General features: G+C 50.2%; 1 protein-coding gene across 4 annotated transcripts in view; it reads left to right on the top strand.

Moving 5' to 3' along the window:
• The window catches only part of MSI2 (musashi RNA binding protein 2), a 394,401-nt gene that overhangs the window by 114,139 nt on the left and 254,592 nt on the right, over window positions 1-25,670 (top strand). For all 4 annotated transcript variants that reach the window (XM_047833111.1, XM_047833110.1, XM_047833112.1 and 1 more), the window contains exon 6: window positions 19,389-19,481. In XM_047833111.1, coding sequence (XP_047689067.1) covers window positions 19,389-19,481 — 93 coding nt within the window. The remainder of the gene's footprint in view (window positions 1-19,388; window positions 19,482-25,670) is intronic.

The following is a 25,670-nucleotide window of genomic DNA, read 5'->3' as shown; positions in this document are numbered from 1 at the left end:
TTCATTTTCTTTCTTTCTTCTTCCTCCTCCTTCTCTTCTACTTTTTCTTCTTTTTTTTTTTTTTTTTTTTTTTCTGCTTTGTCATCTATCAGGGAGAAAAAAGCCAGGCCTGATAATTTCTTGGCACATCCTGTGTTCACTTCAGAAGGTCAGCTGTCGGCCTGTCAGGAAGTTACTTCTCGGATTGGGTTCTCCCTCCTTTTACTTCTTGCCACGGTCCCCACCGTACACAGGCAGAGGCCCTGCTCCGTCCTGCATGCTGGCGATAAGGGGACGGCTGGACGCTGCGGGGAGAGGAGCGTGGCCCCCCGTGTGGCCCTCGGCCTCCCACGCTCCTCCCCGGCTCTGTGTCCAGCGCTCTGTCAGCTCTTGATTGCTTAATAGGAAGAGGCAGGCAGGGTCCTTTCAGGAGGTTTCCAGAAGTTTCTTTGTTCTTGAATACAGCACCCCCAATCCTCTTAGTCTTTTTTGGCCTGGCCACTTTAGAAATCCTTTCCTTTTTCTTTTCTGTAAAGTATGTGCATGCTAGATAAAAGGCTCTTGAATAGCGGGCCTAGCATATTGGATATTGGCTGCTGAAAATAGGCTAATTGGAGATAGAAGCAAGTTGTCACAAAGGTGCCCGTGGTGGGGGGTGGGGAGGAGGACGATCCCCTGTAAAAATGCCAGGTTGACTTTTTCCACCTCTCCCCTCCTCCTGCTTTTATTATTAGCTGTTTGCCGAAATGCATCCGAGCCTTTGTGGAGCCTTACGATAGCATTAACCAAGTTGTGCCCTGAATCCTAAGCACCTGGTTAAGGCCTCATTCTGTGTCTGGAACTGTTCCACGCCGAGCCCCCAGAGTGGGCATAAATAAGTCTTTAACCCACAGTGGGTGGCCTGGGAGGGGCCAGGAAAGCTGGCCTGCTGAACTTGAACAGGCTGTGGACCCCTTGCTTTGAAAGCGGCTGCTTCTGAGGCCAGGGTTGAATTTCGGTTGGGAGCGGTGTGCCAGTGCCCGCAGGGCAGGAAATTGGAAGGGCCCCCCTCTTTCTGGCCCGATGGCAGTGAGCGTGAAGTGGGAGCAAGCTAAGGAGCGCACAGGCATCCACCAGGCTGACGGGTGCAGGAACTAGTCAACGTGGAGGTTTTCAGACTTTGAGTGGGTGAGACACGGTGGCCGCGGAGGGTGGTGTGTGAGCCCCCTCTCACGAACACCAAACGAACGGGGGTCTTGCCTTCTAGTTGCTTGCACTCTAAGGGGCGTTATGCTTCTGTGAGCACCCTAGATGCTTTGATTTGAATGTTCTGTCACCCCTGAGGGTCATCGGTTGCCTAGCCGCGTACCTGCCGCTGCCACGCGTCTGTCCCTTTGTTTCTCTCTCTGCCGCCACCTTCCACCAGGGCCTCTCATCTGGTTTCATTGTGGCTTTGTCTCTGGCGGTGCCTCCCTGCTGTCCTCCCCACTCTGTACTTGCACGTATCCTGTTTCTCACTGTCCCCGGCCCAGCCCAGCCGTCTGCCTGGGATTCCAGCCTCACCTGGGCCCTTCCAGCCTCGTGTCACACAGGTCCCCACGCACCTGTGCTCCAGGCACCGTGCCCCTGGAGCCCCTCTGCATGCAGACCTTCTCTCTCTAGGCTTCTGGAACAACCTCCTCCTTTTGGGTAGAAAACCCGACTCGGTTTTCAAGGTCCTCTCAAGTATCTCTGTCCCTGCCTTGAAGCCTCTCCTGCTGTTGCTTTCCCCCCAGGCAGTGACCTCTGTCCCCTTTCAAACCTGTAGCCATCTTCAGTTCCCTCAGACTGGTTAGCATATCTTTTCTCCTGGTCCTCCTTGTTCTTGTCCCCTGGGCCCCACTAGAGGGTTAGACGTCGAGGGCAAGGACTGTCTATGTCACTGCTGTCCAGTAGAACGAAGGAGATACACATTCTGCACTATCCAGTGCCTCTGGCCGCTGAGCATTGGAAATGGGGCTCGTGTAACTGAGGAGCTGAATTGTTAATGACACTTCATTTTAATTAAATTTAAGTAGCCACACGTGGCTAGTGGCTATCATGTTGGACCTTACACGTGTGTATCTTGCATATCTTGGTATTTCCAGAGGCTCTAGCCCCGTGCATAGGTACATAGCTATGTGAGCTGTGTGTTTTGCCTGTTTTCCATGCAATTTGATTTTTAAGTTAGATTCAATAGATTACACACTTGAGCACCACTGATGCTTTGGGGGATACAAAGATGAATAAATATGGTCTCTTCCTGCAAGGAACTTGAACCTCATGGGTAAATGCCTAGTGAGAATGGGAAGCAGAATGACATAGAGTGCCACTGTTTGGGAGCAGTTTACATCCTCTGCAGGTGTAGAGAAAGAAGTCGTTCGTGGTGACTGAAGGGAGACGGGACACTTTAGGATGTTCATTCATTCATTCGTTCATTCAACAAGTACTTACTGAATGTCCCATGTGACCCAGGCACTGGGAAAGTGTCAGCGAACAAAACAGACAAAATCCCTGACCTCATGAAGCTTGCATTCCAGCGGGAGGGAGACGGACTGTAAATAACATAAGTAAATCAGAGGGTGTGTTAGAGTATAAGCTGGGAGGAGGTCTGGGGGTGCTGGGGTGCGTGTGGGGGCGGGGGGATTGTCGCAGTTCTTAAATAGGTTGGGCAAGGAAGGCCTAGTGGAGAAGGTGGCATTTGAGCAAAGACATTTGGGCTGAAGTGTGAAGGGAGTCCTGGGTGCGGGGCGGCTCGAATGAAGGCTTGAGGACGTGGAGGTGCGTGCCCTGCTCAGAGCTACGTGGCTGCAGGGTGGTGTGGGGAGAGCTTGGGAGGCGGGGCTGCCAGGGTAGTTTAGAACCTGGGAACAAAGGTTGAAACCTTGAAGACTGCCTACCATCTTCAGCGTCTCTGCAGATGTCCTGTCTCCCTGATTAAAATATCAGCCCGCACCCCCACTACCCCCCAGCCCCGCAAGGACAGTGGTTCAAGTTCTTTTAATTTCTCTTCCCACAAGGTTTCATTCCAAGTAGCTGCTCAGAAGTTGTGTTAAGGGACAGTGAAAACTAAGGCAAATCTCCTGTGATGAGATTTTGCAAAAGGAAGGGCCTGATAAGATCAGGTCTTTCCTCTGGGTTAATTGTACAGCAGACTCTTATTGTGTTTTTAGGTCTATCTTTGTGCAGACGGAGTCTTCTGCAGGGTCCCTGCAGGTGGCCCAGGCCCTTTGTTTTGACACATTCCTTTGGCCTCCACCATCTTTGGGACACGGAGAAGGTTTGGGGGAGCCAGGGCCTATGAGCAGCGGGGAAAGAGCGGACGACCAAGCGGGCCTTTAGAGGAAGAGGGTTTGTGGCCGGGGAGAGGTATGCCACATTTTCCAGCAGTGACTTGACTTGTCCCTGGGTGTCCAGACTGGCCGGCTGGATGGGAAGTGAGCTATCCTGAGCTGCAGGGCGGCTTGGAGAATGAGTGTGCAAGATGATCATAGTTTCAAATGTATCCTGAGTATTAAATCCAGGTTTTGCACAGGAAGACAAGAGAGAGGGCCTTTGGTGAGGGCAAGAAAGGGCTTTTAAAACAGATGGCTGTTGTAAGATGGCCTCTTGGAACTATTGATATTTACAATGGTAGCAAATATAAAAACCGTTTCTCTCTAGAAAAAACCCCTGACTTCTTGAGGCTTCTACCTTTCTTTTTTTTTTTTTTAATTTTTTTTTTTAACGTTTATTTATTTTTGAGACAGAGAGAGACAGAACATGAACGGGGGAGGGGCAGAGAGAGGGAGACACAGAATCTGAAACAGGCTCCAGGCTCTGAGCCATCAGCCCAGAGCCCGACTCAGGGCTCGAACTCACGAACCGCGAGATCGTGACCTGAGCTGAAGTCGGACGCTTAACCGACTGAGCCACCCAGGCGCCCCGAGGCTTCTACCTTTCTAAAGGCAAAGTTGACCCCAGCAAGTGTATGACAGTGTGCCTTGGGGCAGTTCTCCCGTTCGTGGGTAAATCTTCAGTGCCAGTTGCCATCTGCGGTAAGGTTTTCCCCCAGATGAATAGTCAAAACTAACGACAGACTGCCAAGTCACTCCAGGGCTTGGCACACCCTTGGGCCCCCGTGGGAGCTGCTCACGGGGCAGCGTGGAGTTTACTGTTGGGCTACACATACCGCTGGTTCTGCACATACTGAGATTGGTCATGGACAGCGTGTGCCTGGAGGAGGTCTGGATCCGGTGAAACTTGAGAGTGGATTCCTCCTTACCTTCCTAAACATCTTTATGAAACCTCCTTATGTTGTTGGACACCATTGACCATTCCCTTCCATTTGAAACGCCCTAACTTTGGTGTAATGGTCATTATTGCTCTGTATCAAATTACCCCTGAATTTAGCAGCCTCGAGCAACTATTTTATCAATGCTCAGGGAGTTAACTGGGTCAGGAATTTGGACAGGGCTCAGCAGGATCGTTGGTTTCTGGTTTGCCGTGTTCAGGACCTCAGCTGGGAAGACTTCAATGTTGATGGTGGTCTGTTAGCAATGGGCTGGAATTATCTGAAGGCTTATTCACTCATGTGTCTGGTGCCTGGGCAGGGATGGCTCCAAGAATGGAGTTCCAACAATGTGGTCTGTCTGTGTGACTGGGCTTCCTTACAACATGGCAGCTTTGGGGTAGCTGGACGTCTTGCTCCATGACTCAGGACTCCAAGGGTGCATGGTCCAGCGAACAAGCCGGAAGCTGCAGCACCTTTTGTCTCCCAGCTCTGGAGGTACACACCATCTATTCGGCTGTATTCTACTGGCTGTATTCTACTGTATTCCCTTGACTCATAGTCAAGGGAAGGGGCATAGCCCAAGGGGTCATATGCCATAGTTGGTGAGACCATTTTCCCTTGCTTCTCTACTGGTTCTTCGGGTTTCCAAAAGATGTTGGGATTCCACCTAGTGCATTCACTCTGGGTCATCTGCCCTGATTTTCTCCTGAACTCCAGGACAGATACACAAAATTGTCTTCTGGGCACCATAAATTTAATGTGCCCAAACTGAACGCATTTATCCTTCCCCTGCAAACTTGCCTCTCCTGCATCCCTTATCTCAGTTGGTGACTTCCTCTTCCCCATCTCTGCATCTGGCCCTTTACCCAGGGCTGATAATTTTGTCTCCTTCTCTCTCTTAAATCTCTTCCTGCTTTGTTATGCAAAAGATCCTTGCTTTAGTTCAAGGTCCCTTCATCTCGGGCTATTACGATAAGCTTCTAACCGTTCTTATAGTCTCTATTTGCAAATGTTCCAGTCTGTCTTCTACAGGGTGACTTATCTAAAACACAAAGCTGGCCATGTTATTCCTTGGCTTAAAATCGTTGACCCTTTGTCTAAAGGACGAAGGTTAGTCTCCTCGATTGTTGTCTACAAGACTCTTTGTGATCTAACCCTTACCTCTGTCCTTATCTCCCATCAGACTCTCTTTTCCACTTGATTTCTGGTAATGCCAAACTTTTAGTGCCTGAAACAGTGATATTTCATGCTGCTGTGACTCTGCCTGCTTTTCTCCCGTCTTCTTGGAACACTCCTGCTCATCCTTTGAAACCCTAACTATAGGCATTTCCTCTTTGAAGCCTTCTCGGACTCTCCTGACAGAGTTTACCATTGATCCCTCTTGTCTTTTTTGCTTACTTCTGCCGTTGTCTGTTTTTGTCAGGCCCCCGTGACAGCTCTAAGTGAAATCATTGAGGTTGGGCTGGTGGGAGCTAGGTGGTCATTAATGTCCGGTGTTGAATGGAATTGATCGGGGGCTGGTGATACAGACCCTGGATGTTGTCAGTGAATCTGTGATTGCTGGGTGTTCCAGGCCCTTCCCAATTTGGCATGGCTTTTTGAATGGTTTCATATCCAGAGTCATTGATTGCCCTTCTTATATATAAAGATGCCTCTAACAGATCACCAGCTCTGTGTGTCTCAGTAGTAAGGGGAAGGCTTCTCTGCCCAGTCCAGCAGGACCCTCCAGTGCGGCAATCTGTTTGTTCTTGAATATCTGCTCTTGAAGAGAACTTCGGCCAGCTCTTCTTAGGAACGTAAGCCTTTGATCTCATTGTGCCACAAGAAGTGCTCGGAATTACCCACGGGGAAAGAAGGGAGACCAGGTGGTGCTCGGGGACCTGGAATCATCCAGAGGCTGGGAAATTGAGGGCAGGAAATATTCATTCCCTCCTTTATTTAGCCCATATTTATTGTGTGCCTACTGTATGCCAGGCAGTCTTCTAGGTGCTAGGTATACGCTGGTGAACAAAACAGACAAAAGTCCTTAACTTCAGGAAGCTTCCATTCTGGGGGTTGATGGACCACGGTCCTCCCATAAAAGGCTTCCATTCCGGCTTGAGGGAGGGGGTTGGGGAGTCATCCTGACCACAGGGGATTGGCTAGCTCAGTACCTTTTTCATAGCAGGCACTGAACAAATGTTTGTGGAGGGGAATGAATGAGTGTTGTTGGACAAATGAGGTTTAACTGGGCAGATTGTTCTTCCTTGAGGGAAGGGAACTAGATTTTATTAAGCGCTTGCCAGGTGCAGAGCAATTTTCCCATAGAAGACCCTGGTCTTCCAGGATGAAGTGCCCTTCCGAGAGACCGTGTGCCATTTGCTGGGCCGTGTGGCTGATTTGACAGCTCTCCAGAGTGAACTACGAAATGAGCCCTCCACGTTTTGGCTGACAGCTACAGGTCCCCAGTTACCTCTTTGCCTCAATAAACATCCAGCCCAGACCAGTTAGCTGGGTTGGGCACGCTGGGGAACATATCTTTTTCTTTCTCTCTTTTCCATTGTTTGGTTGGCCTAGCGCAAGGGTTTTAAATAGAACAGACAACATGACTATAAAACATCTGTAACACTACACATTTAGTAAAGTTCCTGGCAGACTGCGTTCAGTTTGACTGGTGATGTTTTTGCTGTGAATGTTGTTTCCTTTCCCCCCCTCGCTTGTCCCTCTGGAAAATAAAGTTTTCTGTTATGTGAGGATTTATAGAAATATGTTCCTGGCAGGAGGAGAGCACAGACATATTAGGATATGGGTGTAGCAGAGAAATATTACCTCTGAGGCATGGTCAGTTTTATCTCTTACAGAGAATGACCTTCCTGTGTGGAATAGTCTGTTACTCTTGGTAGGGTAAGGGGCTGTCTGGGGCAAGGCAGATAAAGACATTGCTTTGCATTGAGATGGCATCCTTTTTGCTGGAGTATCATCAGCCCTTGGAGAACCATGGTTGCCCAGGGTCAGCGCTGGAGGTGGGCGGAATCAGAGAGATAAAGAATCGATCGTAATTAGTCATTAGGTTTGCAGAGTATGCTTCATGCCTTTTGCAAGTGCTTTTCTGTCTGTTGTGTAGTCTCTAGGGACAGTCAGGGAAGGTTTGATCCCCACTCACAGCCGCACAGATAAAGGTGAAGTGACAGGCGGGGAGGGGAAGAGGAACTTTTATGTGCCTGTCATTCTGTCCCATGCTAAACACGTTTCACGTGTTAACTCTTTGTAAACAAAAAAAAATTTTTAATGTTTATTTATTTTTGAGAAAGAGAGAGAGAGAGGAGACAGAGCACAAGCAGGGAAGGGGCAGAGAGAGAGGGAGACACAGAATCCGAAGCAGGCTCCAGGCTCTGAGCTGTCAGCACAGAGCCCGACGCGGGGCTGGAACACGAGAGCTGTGAGATGGTGACCTGAGCTGAAGTCGGAAGTTTAACCGGCTGAGCCACCCAGGGGCCCACCTGTTAACTCTTTTAATCTCATTTTGTAGAAGGAGAAACCCAGGTTCAGAGAAGCTCAGTCAGGGTCGGGGCCACATAGTACACATGTGATTGAGCTTCCTGGATTGCTTTTCTCTCGACAGTATCACGTGGCCGGCTCAGGGTGCTGGGGTTGGAACCTGGCCCTCCCATCCAGAATCTCCACATCTGATGCTCTTTTCAGCCACCAAAAAAACCCCTGTTGGATTTGGAAAGATCCCCTTCCATCCCTTTAGGGGTAACATTTAATAAATGGCCGAAAGCCTTGCTCATAATTATCTCCGCTTCTCTCTTTCACTGCAAACGCTCCTTGGCTCCCCCTTTGCCCTCAAAGGAAGTTACTTGTGGCAACTGGCAGGGGCCAGATCAGCACATCCTGGGGGAGGGGGCAGATTTGACTTTCTTGACAAGTAAAATTTATGACCTAACAGATGGCAAAGTGTGTTTCCAAAGACGACCATGCCAAGGGTGCAATGTGCTTATCTCTCCTGATGCCTCCCCCACCTGCACCCCCCCCCCACCTGCCCCAGCCCCGATGTCTCCGGAATAGTGTAATGGTGGAGCAGGGAGGGACCTTCTGGTGGGAAACTGACCCCAGGCCCACCCTGGGCACTAGGACTGGTGTCTCGGTGCCTTTCTTCTGGTGCTTGCTTTTCTTCTCACTCTTGCCCAGGCCTCCTTGCCAACACCTAGCATTAAATGACCCAGCCCCTCTTTCGCAGCCTGAGCGAAGAGTGGCTTCCCTGTTTCAGCCTCTGGCCTGTGGGGCCTTCCCTGTCCGGCCTGGCCCCTCTCCTCCCTGCATTCCGTTGCCACCTTGGCCGTAGTCGCTCAGGTCCGCTTGCAGCCCTGTGGTGAATGTTGAAGATGTTGCTGCTCCCGCCGGGCAGATCCTTCTTCCCTTTCTGTCCTGGCTCCCGGCTGCTGACCTTCAGGCCTCAAGTCCTGCCCGGCCCTGTGCTCCCAAAGCCCCACCTTGCTACCGTAACACAGCCTCTTACTTGACAGGAAGCATCTTCAGAGCAGACTTCACATGCACAGAGCCTGGCACAATGATTGGCACACAGTAGGTCCTCAAAACACCTTTGATGACAGAATGAATGAATGAGGATGTCTTGCCACCAAGGACCGTTCTCTACAGTGTCTTCTTGTACCCTTTGGTCTCTGGCATCCCTCTCCTGTAATTCAGTCATCTTTTGAGAACCTACTATGTGCCAGGAAGTTCATACACTTCGTCTTGCGGGGCCTATCGCGGCTCTGGGGCATGTAGCTGTTGCCCCCACTTTGCACATGGCTTGCCTACAATGACACTAAGGAAGTGGCTGAGTTGGGACTCAAGCCAGTGCTCCCAGCTTCCAGTGGCTTCTCCTTAGAGCCCTGCCGGCACAGTAGAATCTTCTGGAGAGTGTTTAAAAATTACCCAGGCCTCACCGCAGACCAATGAGATCGGCATCCCGAGGGCGGGGCCGGTATCGCTAGGTTTACAAGACACCCCGGGAGATTCTGAGGCGCTGCTGGGTCGAGCACCCGGTGCTACCTGCAGCCTGGCCCAGCTCTGTGGATTAGGTGAAACTTGCTCATCAAGAACTGATTGCCGTGCATCTAAAATATGCTAATGAAGGTAATCAAGGCTAAGGGTTAAGGCTGCCATTTGTTCCTTTCAAGAAATCAACTGGAGGGTTTGGGGGATGGGCTGCCTTGGCTTCAGAGCCTGCCTGCCAGCAAAGTTTTTAATGCTTTCCCTCCTGAGAAGAGCCGTGTAGTTGTTGCTGTCATGTCTCACCGGGGTGGGTTCTAGAAGTTTCTCTGTCTCGGGCAGTCCTTCCCAGAATGCAGAATGCAGAGTACCCTCCGAAGCTTGCTTTTCCTCAACCAAGCATCTGACCGTGCTTTCTGACGTGGCTCTTCAGCCTGTCCCTAGAGGTTTCCGAAGCGCCCTGTGGAGGAGGCAGGGCTCCCTGAGGCGGCCGGGCGAGGAGTGGGTGTTTACTTCTGGTTCCAGCAAACTTGGAAGCACCGAACTTCTGTGGAGAAAAAAACGTCTCTCTGGTGGTTGCTACCCGGGTGACCTGAGATACGTAGGCCTGCACATAGGCACCGGGGAGGCTGGAGCTGGAGAGAATCCCCCAGAAGGGTTAGTGTTGGAGGCCTGGGCTCCGAGGCCAGGCTTTCCTTCCTGCCCTTCTTGGAGGGTGTAGGAACTCCTGTGGGCAGCCTTCTTGGAGTTCTAATTCCACATTTGCTGCCTCAGTTTATGTTACCCAGGCCAGGCTTTTAGGCCCATTTTTCAGGGCGATGTGAGGACCAGAACTGTTAAGAAAGTTGACCTAATCTCATCTCACCCACCAGGGTGGTTATTTCGTCTACCTCTGTCTACACAGGTGTGCCTGAAAATGCAAGCAGGTGGACAGAGAGAACATGTTTGAAAGTTATTGTTGTTGTTTCATTTGGAGCACTGCCGTAGGCCGGATCACCTTGGACCTCTGCTTTAGCCGTGGGGCCCCCTGACCATCGGCGTCAGCTTTTCCAGGGCCCTGCCCCTCAGTGAGGCATCCTCCAGGTCTTCAGGAGAATTCTGCCAGACTCCACGGTGGGAGTGGCAGGCACCCGTGGAAGGAACCGTGTTCACACCAGCCATCCTGGCTGGCCCTTCTTCCCCACCTCTTTCTGAGGTTTATTAAGAATCTGCATTGGCTGCCTTGCCGGGACTTTGGAGGCGCCTCTTTGGTATGCAGAAATGCATGGCTTCCTTGCAAATTCAGTAACAGTAAAGGGTACTTACTTAATTTCGCTTAATACCGCTGCTGTAAAAGATTATGGGTTTTAATTGCATCTACGTATCGGCAATCATTACAACACTGGAGAGTGTTGTCGGGGCCTCCCGTGACTCACTCTGTGGCTAGTATTCCGGGGGTGGGGGCTCCGAGAAGGACCGAGTGACCGAGAAACTACCTGTGGATGCGGAACAGCTTGGGTGCCTGGGATTGGGGTGATGGCCAGCCAGCCACCTCGCTCAGCAGCAGGTGACGTGTGGCTCGTGATCCTTAATTTCCTGTCACTTCCCAGGCAACACTCCATCTCTGCCCCTTTTTCTCTTACCTCCCGGAGCCCCCGGTCAGAGTGCTCCGTCTAGGATATTACTCTCTGATACCAATCTGTAGACAGGTCACCCAAGCGGGCTGAAGCTTTTCCCCCTAAGGGTAAGAGGAAGTAGTATTTTTAAATTAGCCTCGGAGGGAGCCAGGCAGAACACCCCGAGCTGGAGGGGGGGAGGCCGCTGGAGCAGGCTGATCATTTCATTACAAGATCAAGTTCTCCTTTAGGTGAGTTACTGTTGTTTTAATCAGAGGTAATGTTGTCACCTGACTATGTTGGATAATTGTGTGTAAATTATATTCCGGCCCCATATAGATGAAGGCTATTTTTTTTTTCCTTCCAATTTTAAAGCTATTTAGGGGGGAGTGCCAAATGGTAGCGTGAACCCTACTGGTCTCTGGCTAATAGCTGTAGATGGGGAGAGAGAGCTCTGAGAAACATTTGGGGTTATATTTATAATTAGTTTCCTCTGAAGTTCAATTAATTTCTGCAGTTGGCAACATCAAATATTGTTACACCTTTGTCCAGTGGTCAACCAGGGGTGAGTCAAAGCATGTGGAATTAGCTGGTGGATGAAGCAGCCGGGGAGAGCATACTTTCTTCGGCACTTGGGTTTATTTTAAGCTCTTTTTGCAGTCAGACTCTTGATTTAGGGATCTTTTTGGCCTGTCTTGGACAAGAAAAAAAAAAAAGAACAGCTTTATTGAGATACAATTCATATGCCGTACGATTCACCCATTTAAGAGGCAGTTCAGTGGTTGTTAGTGTAGCACAGATACGTGTGCAATCTCCACAATCAATTTTGGGACCTTATCATCACCTCAGAAAGAAACCCCATATTCTTTTTTTTTTTTTTTCAACGTTTATTTATTTTTGGGACAGAGAGAGACAGCGCATGAATGGGGGAGGGGTAGAGAGAGAGGGAGACACAGAATCGGAAACAGGCTCCAGGCTCCGAGCCATCAGCCCAGAGCCTGACGCGGGGCTCGAACTCCCGGACCGCGAGATCGTGACCTGGCTGAAGTCGGACGCTTAACCGACTGCGCCACCCAGGCGCCCCGAAACCCCATATTCTTAATAGCCATCCTTGCCCCCTCTCCCGTAGCCCTGAGCAACCACTAATGTACTTCTGTCTCTGTAGCGTCCCCTGTCATGAACCTTCATGCGAACGGAATCCTACACTATGTGTGGCCTTTCATGACTGGCCCCTCTCGCTTAGCGCCATGTTTTCAAGGCTCATCCACGTTGTAGCGTGTGCCAGTATTTCATTCCTTTTGGTGGCCGAATAATATTCCGTTACACGGATATATCACAACTTAATTCATCCATTCGTCCTTTTAAAACTTTATTTTATTTTACTTTTTTGTTTTTTAACAATATTTATTTTGAGAGAGAGTGAGTGAGCACGCACACGCCAGAGAGTGCGATCCGGGGAGGGGCAGAGAGAGGGGCAGAGAGGGAGTCCCCAGCAGGCTCCACGCTGAGCGTGATGAGTGTGGCCTGCCTTCCGTGGGAGGGCAGGTGTAGACTGTCACACCTGTCGGTGCAGCGTCCTCGTCCTCCATGATGGCGGAGCTTCCACGTGGACTCCGGCTCCACGGTCACCAAGAAAAGGCAAGACCAGGGCTGTAGTGTCCTTCATATCCATTTCTTGGAGCTTCCGGAACAAACTAACACAGCCTGGGTGGATTGAAGCGAAAGAAGTGTCTTCTCCTCCCAGTTCGGGAGTCTAGACATCTTTAATCAGGGCTCGGAAGGGCTCGTTCCTGGAGACTCTGAGGCATCGTCCATGCCTCTCTTCTACGTTCCGGTAGCTGCCGGCAACTCTTGGTGTCCCTTGGTTTGTAGGCGTGTCGCTTTATTCTCTGGCTCCATCTTCTCATGGCCTTTCTGTGTCAGGACCCCAGTCATTGGATTTGGGGCCCACCCTATTCCCACGACGATTTCCTTTCAAGATCCTTAAACCGATTACGTCTGAAAAAGCTCTGTTTCTGAAGAGCTAGGTGGGCCTAGTGGTCAGCCCACTACGGTCTTTCTCCACACGTGATTGGAGAATCATTTGGAGAAGATACTGGTACCTGACCTGGGTTCTGGTTTTGTCTGCTAAGTGAGTTTTGCCACCGGATTCAGATAGGATGGAGCTGGTAGCAGGAGTGTTAGAGGGAGGAGGGAAGGATGGAAAAAAATACTGGGGGAACTTGGGGATTTTAGAGGGCACGTTCCTCGGAGGAAATTCCCTGTGGAGTGGGGATGTGGAGCTCGGGACTTCGGAGACCCCAGTTAGCCCTTCGATAGCTTCTTTGCCGTACAGAGATTGAGCTTAATTCTCAGATGCAGAGAACCGACACGCAATTGATTATAACGCACAGTTTTATCCTAGAATCTGAAGAACAAAGTGCTCACCAGTTTCAGACGCTGGGATGGAATTGTATAGTATCTGCCGGCATGTCCGTTCTCCCGTGTCACTTCGCCTTCCCTTTAACCAACACCTGAGCCATCTTGCTGGGACTTGATTTTTCCATCTGCACAACGGGGGTGACAGGTTTGCAAAATCCTGCCTGGCACCACTGTTCTCTCATCTTCCCTGGGCTGTCTCCCCCTTGGGACTCCCACAGATGAGAGAGCTTCTGTGAACCAGCCTGCGCTCTTGGGCAGTGAAGATGGCTCATGTTTTTAACCAAAGAGGGAATTTGAGCTCTTTGCAGGAACATGGTGATGGCAAGAGCTGACTTAATTTCCTTGGGCTTCTCTCCTACCCATTCAAGCCTCTCCAGAGCCACTTCCTGCCTTTCCATGCATCTGTCGGGATGAGAAACATTTGCAGTTATTGTTGTTTTCCTGTGTGACAACTAATAAATATCTTTGAGGCAAAGCTCTTGGAGCTAAGTGTTCCCTGTCAATCTTATTCTTCAAAGTAATTTTTCTAGTACCCCCACCTTCTGCTTTTAACACACACACACACACACACTCTCTCTCTTTCTCTCTCTCTCTCTCTCTCTCCCTCTCCTCTCTCTCTCACTCATCTACTTTATCCTCTTTTACAAAACTACAACCAGTGGGTTGGGCGCCTGGGTGGCTCAGTTGGTTGGGCAACCAACTCCAGCTCAGGTCGCGATCTCACAGTTTGTGAGTTCGAGCCCCATGTCGGGCTCTGTGCTGACAGCTCGGAGTCTGGAGCCTGCTTCGGATTCTGTGTCTCCCCCTCTCTCTGCCCCTCCCCTGCTCACTCTCTGTGTCTGTCTCCCAATAATAAATAAACGTTAAAAAATTTTTTAAAAATACAACCGCTGGCCCCACTCTGAGTGACCATTTCAGATGCAAACCTAGTTTTTTAAAGGGATTTTTTGAAACTTAAAAAAAAAAAAAAAAGGAGCTCTCTGGTTAGAAGCAGGAAGGTGGAGTGTTCTTTGCAGCTCTGGTTAGCAGCTGGCTTTGGCCAGTTCTGATGTGTAAACAGCAATTTTCCAAACTGGAATGGGTGCTGGGGTTTTCTTTGTGGAGCCAAGAGGTGTGGAGAGCAGTGGTGTTTAGTTAAATTACGGGTCTAGATGCAGAATGTGCAGCAATGATTTGTGAGAGCCTGAATACTCCCCCCACCTCTTGCTACACACATACACACACACACACACACACACACACACCCCACTTCCCAGAGTGCCGCCCTAGATTATAAAATTAAGGGCATCTGTTGAGGGAGGTGGCTGTCAACAAGGGGTGCAGGGCTCTTGGTGGGTTTCTAGTGTCTCAAAGAGTGGAAAGCATTCGCATACAAAGTGTTTTCTGCAACCCTTCCACCAAAAGCTCCATGGAAAGGACACTTAAGATCACTTGCCTAGTGGATTTTGGAGTGAGCCCTCTCTGGAACAGATGAGTGGCTCGTTCCATTTGGGTGTGCTGTGGGGGCCGCCCGGGGCCGCCTCAGCATTTCGGTATGTGGGGGCCATCTTCCTTTGCTTTGTGTGGTTAAGTACTGTCTTGGTGTGAAGGCTGTGGGTTAGGAAACAGTTACCCAAAGGGCCTGGCACAGGAAGAAAACACAGGTGGCTCTCTCCACTACGGGCAGAGAGGACTTTTTATAATGCAAAGGATTATAGAGTCAGGGAGACTAGTGGGTAACTTGTCCTGCTCGCTGTTGCAGAAGAGGGTTAAAGTTCTGGGGATGCTGATTGGTTCCTGGGGCGAGTAGAAGCCAAGACTAAGGGTCTCGGGACTAGAGAGTTCCCCCAGATGCATACACGCGCACAGGCACGCCCGCGTGCACACTCGGACACAGAAGCTTTGATAATCGATGGGAATTTGAGGACCTCCGTTTAGTCCCACTGAGAGCCCAGGCACAACATGCAGCCACATCCCCGTCCAGCCCTCCTCGGTAGGTAGAAGGGAAACAGAGGGAAGAATGTGTGATTCTAGAGTCCTCTGCCTGGCTCCAGGGTCCCTCTTCAGAATGCAAATCATCGAGCAGTGCACAGTACATTTAGCAGTGATGCCATCAGGATTCCCGAAGTAAATCACTCCTATTTCCCCCAGCGTGCCCCTAGCGGGAGAGGTCACCGTGCAGAGCCCTGTCGTCCCCTGCCAGCGCCCCCCTCCCCCCCCCCCCCCAAGCCATGCCCTCCTCTCCTGAAGCCAAGCCATTGGTGAGCAGCTAACCGAGTGTTACACATCTTCCCACTGGCCTTTTCACGTCTGGAAGGTTTTGATTAAACCAGTTTCCTTTTAGTGTTTGCTGAAGAGTGGGATCCATCACTGCATCTGAGCCGGTTCCTGGAGAGGATGTTTTAGTAACTTCGGACACTTTGGCGCAGCGTCTGGGGCCTGGGATTTCTCATCCTTCTAAAAAAAAAGTATTTTAAAGACTTTTTTTGGACCGTGCAGATTTATAGCTGGGTGTCTGCCCCAGTGTTTAGGGCTCTGGCTTGATAGGTTTACTGCTGTTGAGCAGCAGTAGAGGGTGTAAGAAGGGGCCTTTTCACTCAACCGGTTACTGGAGAATGAACATTCTGTTGACTTCTGTTATTTGGAATGAAGACATGTTACTCGTTTAATTATCTGGGTCCATGTGAACATTTGGAATATAAATAGGGCCTGCTCTGTACCCACCTGGCTCTAAACAATCGTAAATGGGACCATGGGGTTCATTTTATGGAATGCTTCTCCAGAGTTTCTTCAAGTTCAGAACACCATTAGTGCATGTTTGTGGATCAGATTAGTGTTTTTTATAGATATTTAATTACTCGGCTGGGTGGAAAAAAAAAAAAAGAATGAAAAATCTGAAGTGAAACTACTGGGAGTCCCTGCCCATCCGAAATCACGTAGAGATGCAGGAAAACGGTTTTGAAATTACAGTGGAAGAGAACGGGGGCACCGAGAGTGGATTTATCAAAGATCTTTGTGCAAGGTGTCTTTCTGCCGCACATCTATTCTGAGCTTGAAGGATGAATTTAGTAATTGACTTTGGATTCAGTTACGGTGACCACTTATCTAGCATCTGCCTGGTGTCCTGCTAGACACTTTGGCATATGTTATTTAATTTAGTCCTAATAGGAACCTCGCGTGGTAGGCTAATTATTATATCTCCATTTTATAGTGGATTAAATTACACGTTGTATTGGAACGTGGGCTCCCACACCTAGCACTTCATGTGTCTGTTGAGTGCACACGTTAGGAAAGGTAGGTGGCCAAAGCTGGCGGTCAGTGAGTGTAGGGAGAGATGTCCATCTGGAGAGGGACTGAGAATGTCATGGGGAGGTGACCTGCTCCACCGGAGGGAGCAGAATAAGGTGTCCGGCCGTTAACGAGAGGCTCTTGGAGTTGGTACTGGGTGCGGGTGGGATCTTCATAGAACGTCTCGTGTGCCTTATCTTCTCTCGTCTCCCGTTCATCTGAAGAGAGCCGAAAAGCGATAAATCACAGCTTTGAACGCACATGGAACCACCGCCTGGCTCTCACAGCCAACAGGAAGTGCGTGGCATTGCTAGGACAATGTCCTCTTAAAATAGTGCAGCATGTCCACTACAAGGACGTTCCAGATGGGGCTCAGTCAACGGGCTGTGGTGGCACACATCCCTTCCGGAAGCCTCTAAGCCAAAGTGTGAGCTCCTTGAAGTCTGAGAGTCTCCTTTAGTGGCCATCGTGCTTCCTGATTGATGGGAGTTTGGGGTTAGGTGGGCCTGGTGGTCCAGGACTTCACAGTGCAGAGCGTGGGGCCGAAACCTCTGGGGGGCACTCCTCTGCACACAGCCTGCCACTAACCACTCGGCCACGGCACTCTTATTTCTTTGTTTATTTATTTATTACATTTATTTTGGGGATGGCACAGGTAGGGGAGAGGCAGAGAGAGGGGGACAGAGGCTCTGAAGCGGGCTCTGCACTGACAGGCTGACAGCAGCGAGCCCGATGTGGAGCTCGAACTCACGAACTGCTACATCGTGACCTGGGCCGAAGTCAGATGCTCAACCTGCTCTGAGCCACCCAGGTGCTCCGGCCAGGGCACTCTTGTAGGAAACCGTTTGGCTGGTACATTCCCTCGGCCAGTGTGTCTCTGCCTTGGGGACAGTGCCAATCCTGGCAGCCGTGGCCCCCGTATTTAGGCACTCTCCATGGAATTGTAATAAACATACATGCCACTGTGAATTTTTAAAAACCATTCTGAGCTTTGTCTTGTTCACTTATTTTGGGTTTTCAGTCATGCTTTTATTCACTTTTGAATATTTATTTGACATAGAGAAAAAAGGCATGTGGAGGAGAGGCAGAAGGAGAGAGAGAGAGAGGGAGAGAATCCCAATCAGGCTCCCTGCTTAGCATGGAGTCTGGAGCGGGGCTTGATCGCATGACCCTGGGATCATGACCTGAGCCAAAATCAGGAGTTGGACGCTCAGCTGACTGAGCCACCTAGGTGCCCCTTCAGTTATGCTTTTTTTTTTTTTAAACTTTTTTTTTTAACATTTATTTATTTTTGAGACAGAGAGAGAGAGCATGAACAGGGGAGGGTCAGAGAAAGAGGGAGACACAGAATCTGAAACAGACTCCAGGCCCTGAGCTGTCAGCACAGAGCCCGACGCGGGGCTTGAACCCACGGACCGCGAGATCATGACCTGAGCCGAAGTCGGCCACTTAACCGACTGAGCCACCCAGGCGCCCCTGTCATGCTTTTATTTGAATGGTCTCATCAAACATTTTTCCCTCAGCTTTATCGAGGTGTCCCTGACAAAAGTGTGCAAACATTATGATTTGATACAGATGTGCATTGTGATAGAACTTCTCCCATCAGGTTAAGAGTTGGGCTTTTACCATACGCAGCCAAATTGGTGAGACCCTGTACCCACTGAGGTTGAACATTTTTTTATTGAACATTTAAATAAAAAATGTTTTATGTCACATTAAAACACACACACACACACACACACACACACACATACACGCACATACAGTGTAAGCTTGGTGTTCAGAATAACATTTATTTTCTTGTTTCACTTTTGGCGCCTACCTATATCTGGCTCCTTCTCTGAACCGTTTGTATTCTGAAGCTTTTCCCTTTGCATTGGAACTGGTGGAATTCTGAAACACGACCACATGCGTTTGTTTTCGCGTCCACCATTTTGGTGTGGGCTTCCGTGTGCCCAGCCGTGGACTTGGCATCGTGGAGGGTACCGAGAAGAATCAGGAATTCCCAGTCTGGGGGGAAAAGTAACAAAGCCAGGATTATCAATGATTTCTGCTCTAAGTGGGAAGAAGTGGGTGCTGGGACTGGCGGGTGCAGTGTTAGGGTTCTGGAAGAGATAGGGACAGCTTCTGGATGTGGCGACTATATAGTAACTTGCATTTTGGAGAAGGTCGTTGGGTCTTGCGGGATGGTGACAACTTGCCATGGGAGACTTAGGCATGGGGAAGCATTCCAGGGAGAAGGATTGGTGTGGACAAAGGGTTGGATACCTGGGGATTGGCTGGCCTTGACTGAGTGTAGGGTGAATCAGGGTGGATAATGGCCAAATCGAGAGGGGAAAGGAGAATGAGGCCCAATGGCCCAATGAAGTCACTTGGAGAGTGACCCTTGAGTGGGAGGTCAGCCTCTGTCTTGTTGGCGGACACAAACCAGCACCTGGGACGGCTCCATGTAGACAGCCCGCCCATACGTTTGGATGACGCGTCAGTTTCTTCTTGACAAAGTTTACAGCACTTTGGGCCACAGGTTTTTATGCACGTAATTCTGCTCACATGTCTCAGGTTCGAAATAGCTTTGAACATGCCGCTTTTCTCTTTGCGCTGGAAGTCCGAATGAAGCTTCGTGTCATGGCCGAAGAGGTTCCAAAGTCCACTCTGTGTCTGTATGCAACTGAAGCTCGTAGATTGTGGGCTGAAGGCCTGAGAAATCCAGAGTGGCTGTCTCCAGCATTCTGAGATGTCTGCAGGGCCCGCTCCGCGCAGCTCAAATTTATCTAGAATTGCCTTCCTAGAGAAACGTGGAAAGCGGCTTGTTTCAGCATCTTGGCGAGCGTTGCTTCAGATAACCTGGTTAACCCATGCCCTCTTCGTGTCGTTTCTTGCAGATGGTCACAAGAACAAAGAAAATATTCGTAGGCGGATTATCTGCGAACACGGTGGTGGAGGATGTAAAACAGTACTTTGAGCAGTTTGGCAAGGTAAGTGGTGCGTGGGGCTGGCTGCCGTGCCCTCCCTCCCTCCCCCCCCTTTGCCGCAGCTGCGTCCTCGAGAACCTTGTCCTTGAACTTGGTTGTCAAGATTTAAGTGAAATCTGTCAGGAGCTGACATGGAGGAGTCCGGCTTGTGGTCGGCACGGTGCCCCGCGTGCCTGCAGGAGCAGACAGACAGAGCAGCCTTTCAGTGGGGTTCTGCTGCCATTTGGTGACCACGTGGGGCCTGGGCTGGGAGCTGGTGGTGGCAGCGGCTGGGGAGGGATGCGGGGCCGTGACTCACAGGACAGGAGCTCCCACGGAAGCTGCTAGAGGCCTGTGAGTCGATGCTGGGCTTCCTTCTGTGCCTTTCTGGAAGATGCATTAAGAGAGGAAGCTCCCGGGGGCCTTTGGTGGCTGAACCTTCCCCTGTCAGATGCCCACGGAGACTCGGGAAAGATGCTTGGGATTGTACCTGTCAGAATGTATGTGAGACAGAAGTAAAATTATCCCCTGAGCTCTGCTGCTGGAACAGGCTGGGAGCAACACACAATCCTCCCAGTCAGTCAGGAAACGGAGGGTGAGAGTGTGCGGGTTATACAGAGTCAGACAGACAGACAGATGGGACATGTAACCATGGGTGATGTGCTTAATTCAGCCTCTTTTTGGTTGGCGGGGGAGCTGGGGCTTTGGAAAGTAACGTTGTTCCAGGGCTCCAGCATGGCAGCCTGTGGGGAGACTGGCCCTGCTGGCTTTGTGTGACACCCGTCCTCTGGCTGCTGTGTCCCAGGAGGCTGGCAGTGGCTGGACCGACCCTCTGCTTCCCTCATCTTTGAGCAGTCGTGGATATTGTCCTGGGAGCCCGGGTGTGGGGTGGTCTGCACAGGCCTGTGTCCCCAGAGGACTGCGTCCCGAGAAGACACTGTGTGCCTGTCCTAAGCGTTGTCACTCAGTTCCCCCTGTGCGGCTGTCGTGCTTGCCCTAGGTGGTATAAGGCACTGCCGACTGCCGACTGGTCCGAAGGTTCTGTGCTTTTATTTATTTGCCCAAGGCGATGGGCCGCTGTGACCCTGTCCCCAGGCGTGTCCTGTTGTGAGCTCTCGTCTCGGAGGAGTGCCGTGACTGCTATTTAGCCTCCAAAAGGAGATTTTCCTGCCTTTGGTAATAGTCAATTTCTGCACGGATGGGAGACATGCAACAAAGAGAAAGCAGCCTCCTCCGGGCCGGCCTTGCATTTAGAGTGGCACTTAACTGCCCTTCCAGGTCGGTTGTGAAAGACGCCATCCCCGTGGCCCTGCCTCTCCTTGCCCGTTGGGGGCTGATTCATTCTGGCCGGTTTCAGAGAATAGCTGAGTGTGGTGGTGACCGTGTACTTTCTCTTCAAGACATATTTAAAGCACCAGGGAGGCGGTGGGGGGGGGGGGAGGGGGTGGAATTTTTGCCTCGCCCAGCCCCACCCTGCCTCTGGAGAGAGGTTGGAAGTAATTAAATGAGACAGGTCCAGCTTGGGTAACGGAAGGCTCGGGAGAGTGAGCCCCTTCGCTCCAGTTCCGCCGCTACAACCAGGCCCGGGGGGGCGGGGGGCAGGGGTAGTGTTTGCAGACGTGTTTGCAGGCGGGGTTTCTTGCTTGAGCCATAACCTGCATTGGAATCTCGTGGGCCTGTTTGTGGGTGTCAGGGAAGCCGGTGCTGCCCAGATGGACTGTGAGAGTTTCCCAAACAGGCCGGTACCTGCAACACCTCTCCGCACGTTTCCGCCTCCGGCTTCTCTCTCGCTTCCCCCTTTCTCTTCTGATTTTGTGCCTTTTTTCATTAACACTTACCGGTTGGGACCAGTTTGCCAGCAGTGGGAGGCTCTGTGAGCTTCGGCCGGGCCCAGGGCAGCGACCACCCCTGCCCTGAGAACGGTTGTCCGTTGTCACGGAGGCGTTCACAGACCGTCTTCCCTGGCGTGGCCCGCACTGGGCCTGGAGCTGCTCAGTTTATTTTAGCAGTAACATTTGTAGAGTCCAGCAGGCTGTGTAAACTTATCAGGTGTGTCATTAAAGGACTAAGGAGACTTTTGAATGTCTCAGAACCGTAACGTTGTCTGTGCTCCTATTTTAGTAGCTTGTTTCATGCACGTGCTCTGTGTATTATCTGGGTCTGTCTTCAGAGGGGTTTATTCCTCCTCTTGCTGGTGGCCGGTGTTATGTTTGTGGCCCCTTGGGCAGGGCCCACCCACCACCTCTCAGGATTCTGGTGTAATTCATTTGAATCCAGACTGATCCAAAGAGAAGAGACCCCGCCACTGGGCCTTAAGGCGCTAAGTAAATCCAGCGGCAAAGTGACAAAGTGACTCTACCCTTCGATAGTTTATGTTCTGGGTGAAGAAAACAGAACACACACACACGCCTGTGTGAAGTAGACTCATACACTTGTGCACATTCCCAGCCGTAAAGGGGTTTGGGGCTCTTTTTAGTTGGTTAACTGCGAGGTGTGGTGTTAGTGATTCCGTACTAAGCGTTGGGTGCTGGGTCAGGCCGTTGACTTATATTACCTCGTTGAATTCTTCTCTGGGAGGCTACCGTGGTCACCCTTGAAAGGCAGTGTGGGACGCAGACTTCCCCTCCAGGCCTGTCTGATAGCAGAACCTGAACTTTGGGTCCTGCTCCAACCTCGGATCAATCCGCAGGATGGACTTGGGGTGGGGAGGATGCAAAAGAAAGGAAAAGACCATGACCCCCTGTGGTCCCGGGACAGTGCTGGCAATTGGACATCGTCGCCTGCTTTTACCTGCATGGTGGATTTTGGTGTCGTCCAGTCCTTTGACGAAGGTGAACAATAAGGGCCAGGGAGGTTGGGTCTCAATAAAGGTCGCCCAGGCAAGGCAGGATAGCAGCCAGAAGAAGAAAAAAAAAAATCCCAAACACCCTACTTCCTCTTCTTCCATGTCCAGAACTTTCCATCCTCCCAGGCCTCCGTTCAGGATTTGCCACCCGCGTTTTAGGTTTCCCTCACTGTCATTCCTCACTCCTGTCACCCTTCCCATCGTGCCTGAGGTGGCAGCTGCTTCAACTGTTTATTTCAGGTGGCAGTCAAGATGGGTGAGACTGCTATCATGGGGCTGAGCTCAGGGAGTTTAAATATGTCATTACTGTAAGTAGAGAGGGTGCAGAACACCACACCGGGAGCTTTAAATAACTCAAATTGGAGGTTTGTAAACCCTTTTGTGCTTTTCTCCCACCCTCCTCCCAGAAATTTACCCCCACCCCCCTGGTTAGGGATGTCATTACTTGTTTATATTTAAGATGAGATTATGAAGGGTGGCCATTGGCATAAGGATTCTGCTACCTTGGATGGCCATCCTCGCCCCCTGGGTAGCTGTTCTGATGGCTGTCATTAGAGAAAGGTAAAGGTAGAACTAGCCAAAGTGCTCATGGTGGGCCTGACTGTGCAGTGACCCCACTGTGACACCTTAACAGGCCATTTCTTTCCTGGCCTCAGGTTCTTATCTAAGGGAAGGAATTGGAAAACTTGTGAAGGGCCAGACAGTAGATATTTTTGGCTTTTGCAGAGCATAGGGTCTCTGTTATAAACATTTACTTCTGCTCTTGTGTGGAGAAAGCAGCCATAGCCAATCCATAATTGGATGTGGCTGTGTTCCAATAAAACTTTATTTATAAATACAGGCGGTGGGCCGCATTGGTCTCGTGGGTCATAATTTGCCAACTCCTGAACTAGGTTATTCCTAAGGTTGGTTTCAAGCTTGCAAATTTAATAATCTAGAAAATGTGTTTAAATAAACATACGTAGGAGGGTATATGGGTAGATAGATATCTAAGGCATCTGTAGACCATAACTAAAGCAAGATATTCTCAATAGTACCAAGTGTGAGAGAGTAAGTGAAACAGTCATAACTGTGGTGGAGCTAATTTCTGGACTTTAAGTTGCAGGAACAGTGAAGGGATTCTCTATTTGGAAAAAGCTGCTATTTATAAACCGGAATCTTCATCCTATGAGTAAGATCTAGGGATCCGTAGAGTATTTCCAACTCCTTTTTACATGTGCTTGATCTAAATTAAACGAAGACTCAGAATTTGTGAAGTTCAGATTTTACTACAAGAGCGTCTTTTACTACAAGTTGATGTTTCTGACTTCAGGGGATGTGTGCTTTGTGCTAAGCTGTTTGATGCCTTCTAAAATTCGATTCTCAAGGCTGTCCAAGCAAGAAAGGTGGAATATCTATCGGGCAGATGGCCACACTGGTGTTGAGAAAGGTCAGGGAGTTGTCTGAGATCACACAGTCCATGCTGGGGAGAGCCCAGACAGTCACTTTTGTACAACCTAGCCTCTTCTTTGCTGTTTGTAAGCCCCCCTCTCTGGCTTCACCACGAAGCAGCCTGTACTCGGAGGGAGTGGGTTTTGTCCATTTGTCAAGAATGTTGATGTGCAGCAATTTATTTCACTGCTTCAGGTTTCCTGGTGGACGTTATCTGTGCTCACGATTTCATATGTACAGGCATGATGTACACAGACTATTCCGGAAAGTGGCACATGAATGGTGCTCTCGCTGTGCACGTACAGACCCAGACAGTCGATCGCAGGGTTCTCCGCCATTCTGCCTGCATAGCCTTCCGGAAGAGCCCGGCTTGGTAATTAAAAAGCACTGGGATCAAAGAAGCCCCGAGTGTGCGGGCTTCCTCCTTCTCCCCTTTCGGCCCCTCCTTCAAGTACCGGTTTCTTAAATTCTCACTTATAGGATTTTGGAGATCAAAAAGAGGCCTTTAAACTTAATGAATTCTCGGCTTCGTCCCGGATGGAGCAGATCTGCACCTTTCAGCTGCTCACCTCGATGATAGGGGCTGCTCCGTGCCGGGCTCGCTAGGTAATTCTCACTTTATGTAACTCCTGTGAAAGCCAAGCAGCCCGCATCTGGAGGCTTCCAATTATACTTCACATGGTGAACTGTGTAATTAGTTTGGAAGACTTACGCTCAGTCGTTGGTTTATCCTAATCGGCTTTGGCTTTCCCCACCAACAAAGTGAGCTTATTTTGCTAAGCCGAAGCGACTCTGCACCCTTTGTTCCAGCCTTTTATTGTCTGGTTCCTTTCATTCTGTTTTACTGCCAAAGTTCTGTTTCATTAGGCCTACAAGTCATTTCCAATTCAGTGGGCTGCTACAATCCGGCCTTTATCACTCAGAGGCCCCGGTTCCCATGTCCCTTCTGGGCCAGTGCCCGAGTTTGCGGTTTGACATGAGGGCTTTAACCCCTTCCTGGGCCAGCCCCTTGTTGTGGTGGATGGCCAGGAGAGGTCTTCAAGGAAACGGCGTGGAGACCTAGAGCCCTTCAGGCCCCGTCCGAGGGGAGCCCCGCAGAAGCGAGGTGGAAGGGGGCCTTCGGTGTCCTTTTATTGGATCGGGGTTGTGTGTGGGCCTATGAGAGTGAACAGAGAACAGTGCTTGAAAGCTTTTGGAGAAAAAAAAAATTGAAAGCAAGAATGAATTGGCTTTTTAATACGATGAGATCTTTTCGTTTATCCCGCTTGTGTGCGGCATCGTCGGAGAGTGAGCTCTAAGGAAGGGTTTGACACCTATTATTTTCTAGCTCCGGGTTTTACGTGCAGGTGGGATGTTCACGGCCGCTGCTCAGATAGTCCTTTTGATACAGTATGTGTGAGGAGAGTTAAGATCTAGCATAAAAATATTATAAAGCCTTTGAAATTTGAAAGGCAAGAGATTTGTGAGAAAATAAATAAGCAACTTTACCATATTCCTGACGGTGGACTGTGATTCTGAGGTAATGTTTTATCACCTCCAAATGTGTGTTGTGGATAAATGGAGCTCCGTGCGGCGTGCGGTTCTCTCAGACCATGCCTGGAAAACAAAAGTCCCCGTGTGTCCTTTGTGGGCACCAAAGCTCCCAGGAGGCGTTTGTTTTCTGAAGTGGTTTGTCCGGGTGGACTCACTGGAAAGTGGCCGGCACGTCCCAGCCTCGCCTGTCCTCTGCTCGTCCTTGCTGTGGAGAGCCCTGAGGTTGCTCAGGCCTTCTTGAATTATGGCCGCGGAGTGGACCAGGAAGGGCCCCGTTTGCTCTCCCCTCCCTGGCCTGCCGTGCTGAAGGCTACTTTTGTGTTAAATTTTCTTCCTGTAATAAGCCAGAACAAGGCCAACACTGTCCTCATGTTTTATTAATTCTCTGTCTGGTTTGTGTCAGT

Source organism: Prionailurus viverrinus, chromosome E1, assembly GCF_022837055.1.
Source record: "Prionailurus viverrinus isolate Anna chromosome E1, UM_Priviv_1.0, whole genome shotgun sequence".
NCBI classification, from domain to species: Eukaryota; Metazoa; Chordata; class Mammalia; order Carnivora; family Felidae; genus Prionailurus; species Prionailurus viverrinus.
The sequence above is the reverse complement of the archived record's forward strand: the minus strand, read 5'-3'. Positions and strand labels throughout refer to the sequence as shown.